Source organism: Salvia splendens, chromosome 2 (assembly GCF_004379255.2).
Source record: "Salvia splendens isolate huo1 chromosome 2, SspV2, whole genome shotgun sequence".
Lineage (NCBI taxonomy): Eukaryota > Viridiplantae > Streptophyta > Magnoliopsida > Lamiales > Lamiaceae > Salvia > Salvia splendens.
The window spans coordinates 30,588,869-30,593,602 of record NC_056033.1 but is presented as its reverse complement, the minus strand read 5'-3'; the positions used below and the strand labels follow the sequence as shown (position 1 = coordinate 30,593,602).

The window sequence follows — 4,734 nt, the reverse complement described above, 5'->3', positions numbered from 1 at the left end:
CAAAACTTATTTGGATAATTAGTATGCCTTAGGGCGTTAACAATGGGGAAGACAGGGTCACGCTTTGTGATGCGTTGGAGACCATTGGAGGTCAAGAAATCTGCACTAGCTATGATGCACATGTGGACGTCTCGGCTAATCACAACAAAGAATTAAAAATTAAGCGATATGACTCATAAATAATTGAAATGGAAAGGGATAGTGAAAAGAATATAAGTGTTAGTAAAAGATTAGGGAAAATAAAAGAGTTGTGTCAATGAATAATGCAATTAAAGTGATCAAATAATATTGTAGTTTTAGATGACCGTAACTTCAACTTACAAGTTCCCCTAAGAATTTAATAAAAGTTGGATAATGTCTACATAAACAAAAGGTGGAAACAGCATCAACATTCGACCCAACATTAACATGTACTACTATACTAACATGAAGACGAAATAAATGTTGCCAAATAAAAGAGGAAACAGACGGAATCCGTTTGTCGATAAGTGAGATTAGTGCAATGGAAAAAAATCTGGTATATTTAATATTTTTGTAATCAAATAATCTATTTACAGTTTAAAGTAACAATCTTCACCTAATTCCGAGCTTCCCCTTCTAAATCATAGTAAGACTAATTTAATTTTAGTTAAAAAGAAAACAGCAAAGAGCAACAAAAATGGAAACCCCAAACGCGACGCAGAAGACATCTAATGCCCCCTCCGTCCTCTGCTTTCTCTCCTTCCTCTCTCTCGTCATCTCGACAAACTCCGCGTACCTTCTCTGCCCCTCCTCCACCCTATTCCTTCCCGTTCCTTTTCTACCCTCCAACCCCCCTTGCAAAAAGACCAAACTGTCCTTCCCATTCAAATGCGTTCCATCCATGTCCTCCATCTCCAAACTCACCTCCCTCACCTGCATCTCCCCGCTCTCCGCCCCTCCGCACGTCACAACGATCGCGCACTGCACGCGCACGCCGTCCACGGCCAGGATCGATGCGTACCGCGCCTGCACCTCTCCGGTCAGCCAGTGCCGCTGCACCGCCACCGGCCGCTGCGACGAGAGGTTCGCCGCCCGCCGCCCCGCGGCGTCGATCAGGATCCAGCTCAAATTCATGTTCTCGATCATCTCCTTGCACTCCTCGTCCCCCTCCGGGTGCTTCATCGCCGTCGGAACCACATCTTTTGGCTCCAGCAGGTCGACTCTGAAAGGCGAGCACCGGAACCACCCGCTCTCGGTCTCGGTCTCCTGGATTTTCGTGAAAATTAGGTCGTTTTTGTAGTGCACGTCGACGGCGGAGATCAGCTCCGGCGGCGGCGCGGACTGGCTGCGGGCGAGGTTGCCTCCGCTGCTCGCAATCGGAAAGGCGTGGGAGAAGAATGCGCGGGGGCCGCCGCCGGGGAAAGAGGAGATGACGTGGCGCAGCCGTGACGTGGAGGTGGACGGCCACGTCGATTCGCAGATGTTTGACCAGAGGCTGTCGTCGTCGGAGAGGCGGCGGAGGGTGGGGGAGCAGCTGGCGGAGGAGCCCAGGGCTGGACCGTCCAGCCGGCTCAGGATGTGTGACTTAATGACATCGGGATGAAGATCGGAGAATCCGCCTGGCTCCGCCGTGGCAGTGGTGGTGGTTGGTGAGGCCATATTCATTGAGTGAAGCGTTGTAGAATGAATATGTATTTTGTACTCAGCTGTTTATATAGCCATGGGCGAATGAGTGGCTTGTGATGCAATTTACGTAATTACCCTTCACTTATGAGCGTGACGATTAAAATATTCAAGGGTACTTTGGTGTTTTCCGAAATTCAACAGGCACCAAAAAGTTATTCATCGTTTGCGTACTAGCTGGGGTTGAAATCTCTTAATTAGATGGATGGGGCCTACATTAAGAAATAAGAATACCGGCGATTCAACGCTAACCTTGAGTATCAAATAAAAAATTAGCAAGTCATTATCAAGTATGGGAATTTAATTAAATTAATGTGGGAAGGATTGACGCCATGGTGAAGACAATGTGATTTAACTCACTTTTTTGTTTGATTCAATTAATTTAAGATTAGATGCATGAAGTAATATTGCAAGTTTAAAACCGTGTTTCTTCGTGGGTCAAAAAAATTTAGAATATATTTATATAAGTCGACACTTAACATCATGATAATGTCATTTTCGGGATGTAAACTCATGCCCAACAGATAAGATTTGGATGGACAGAGTTGATCAATTTTACATAAATTTCGTGGATTTACTCATGGGTTGAATTATGCTCACGGTTGATTAATTCTTGATAATGACTATTATTAATTAAGATATTCGAATTGTAGGAGTTGAAAAGAATGAGTTTGGCCATTTACCCTTTCAAATGATTGATATTTAACAATGGCACTAGAAAAGTTAAATCTTCAATATGCTGGACTTATAGGACGGTTGGTTAGATTGAATTTGATAAATTAAAACCACAAATATCTCGTTCTCACTAATAGGACACTAAAATATGGATAATTGATTAGTATAATCATAAGGATAGATTTAGGGAATCCATGAATATTGCATACTTACCACTTATTAGGGCATTAAGACCTATTCAAAATGATGTGTCACCGTCACTATACAATGATTAATCTATTGATTATTTTATAAGCGCTAAATTATAAAAAATACCCATCCCATCTTTTTTATATTTATATTTGTCGCTCTATAATATTTCTCAGCGTTTAACACTAATTAACTCATTGCCTAGAGTCAAATTAAAGGCTAATGGAGTTCTTTAATTATAATTTTGCACAAACTTCCAAAACTATTAGTACAACGTTTCTAATATGATTATAGTGGTGTAAAACTTAATAATTCCTTCAAAGTACAGTCAACGAATCTTTCCCACTGCTGCAAAGTCAAAATACTACTATTATTTTGTGATAAATGCAGAATCACAGTGAAATTTGGGTCCCTTTTATAAGGGAAGCTTCAATGTGAAAACACCAATATTTTCCTTGGATTTAGAATCGCAAACATGGTTCGTATCATCGCCACTGACACTAATCAAAATTTTTTAAGTCCAAATCTAATTGACTTTGAAAATAAGAAGAGCTTCGCTGTATCCATTATAAAATAATTTGGATATAGAAAATGTAAGTTTTGGAGCACTAAATTTTAATAAAAACTTCAAGTACTTTGCCTCTGAATTGCATCCTCTGGCTCTTAAAATAGTAAAGAAAAACTTTATTCTGTTACCATAACCATTTACTATATTAAACATTAAGGACTAGACTGTTTGAAAAACAATGTGATATGTACGTACTATATAGACGTTATATTTCGTGCAATATTTTATCAATTTGAGGTCTGTTTAGATTTGAATCCCAACTTAAAATGACATTTTTGTAATTCAGTTGATATTTATAATTACAAACAAATTATTTAATATAAATTTGGATAAAAATATGTATTGAGATGTCTTGTACAGTTTCTTATTTATTTATTTATTTTAAAATTTGTGATAACCTGAATCAATAAGTTTACGTTAGAGTTATTATTTAGGCATATTATATGGTCTCAATTGATAAAATTTCTTAGTAAATATTCTTCTAAATTCCTTGCAATCGGAGTGATACAGACATGCATGAATTTCGTTTTATCTTTATTTTAATTTATAAAAAAATGGGGAATCTTTTGCCATAAAAAAGAAGAAGAATAATATGCTTCCAAAATTTTCTGTTTCCTCTTTTTCGTTTTTTTTTTCGGTGAAAACGTATGATTGATTAGTTAATTTTAATAGCAACGGTGTACGAATAGATGCTACTAGTCCAATAAACGTCACACTTTTATCTAATACGGATTTTAGAAATATAACAGAAAGTTGGTGAAAAAAAGTGGAATGTGAGTCTTACTTCTATATACTTTTATAATAAATTTGAGATAAATGAATTAGTAGAATGTATAGTTCATTATAAAAAATAATGAATTTAATTATATAAAATTTCACTTTTAATTTTATAAACAGACCCTTCCGTGTTTTGTACTCTAGAATTCCTCATAAGTGTTATCATCTCGGGTCAGTTGACTTGCTCATAGCCAGGTCTTGCCCTCGGTATTGAGTGTGACTTGATTTCAATAAATATGACTCTTTGATATTTCCTTCATCTCATAATAGGAGTTTATATTTGACTCATCACATGTTTTAGTAAATGTAAAAAATATAGTGGAAAAGAAGTTATTGGAATATGAGTCTCATTTTGTTTCATAAAAATATATTTTTTATTTTGGGATAGTCCACTTCTACTTTTGACAAGTTTTTTCTATTTTATGAGCTGGACCTTATCTCGACTAACAATACTTCAATCACTTTTTTCTTTTTATCTCACATACTTTATCAATTCCGCATTAAAATCTTTGTTGTCTCCAAAATTTTTATTTTTGTGGGACAGATAGAATAATAAAATGTGAGTAAAATGAGTTAATTGAATGTGAAACATACTTAAAATTAAAATAATTTTATATTATAAAAGTGAAAATAAATTTGTATTGTGGGACGAAGAACAAAAATAATAAACATAGACTCTTAAATGAAATACAGGGATTATTAATCAACAATATTCAACATTATCATATTCCATCATACTAGCTCTCCATACCCATTAACATATTATTAAAATTTCAATACTACAAATTAAGCATCTTCCAATTTAGCCTTTACAACTTAACCCACTTCCGTTTCGCCTGCTTCATCGACTCTTATGCTGTTATGTATGACTTTTGTACGGT

The 4,734-nt window shown here is 36.3% G+C and overlaps 1 protein-coding gene across 1 annotated transcript; it reads right to left on the bottom strand.

Annotated features, from left to right (window-relative positions):
- Positions 1-494: 494 nt before the first annotated feature.
- LOC121764363 (probable F-box protein At2g36090) lies at positions 495-1,629 on the bottom strand. Its single transcript, XM_042160400.1, has one exon. The coding sequence runs from the start codon at positions 1,624-1,626 to the stop codon at positions 625-627; it is 1,002 nt and encodes a 333-aa protein (XP_042016334.1). The 5' UTR covers positions 1,627-1,629; the 3' UTR covers positions 495-624.
- Between the last annotated feature and the right edge of the window lie 3,105 nt (positions 1,630-4,734).

Bases quoted from the DNA above. Each gene is read 5' to 3' on its own strand.
- LOC121764363 (XM_042160400.1), bottom strand. From the start codon at position 1,626: ATGAATATGGCCTCACCAACCACCACCACTGCCACGGCGGAGCCAGGC.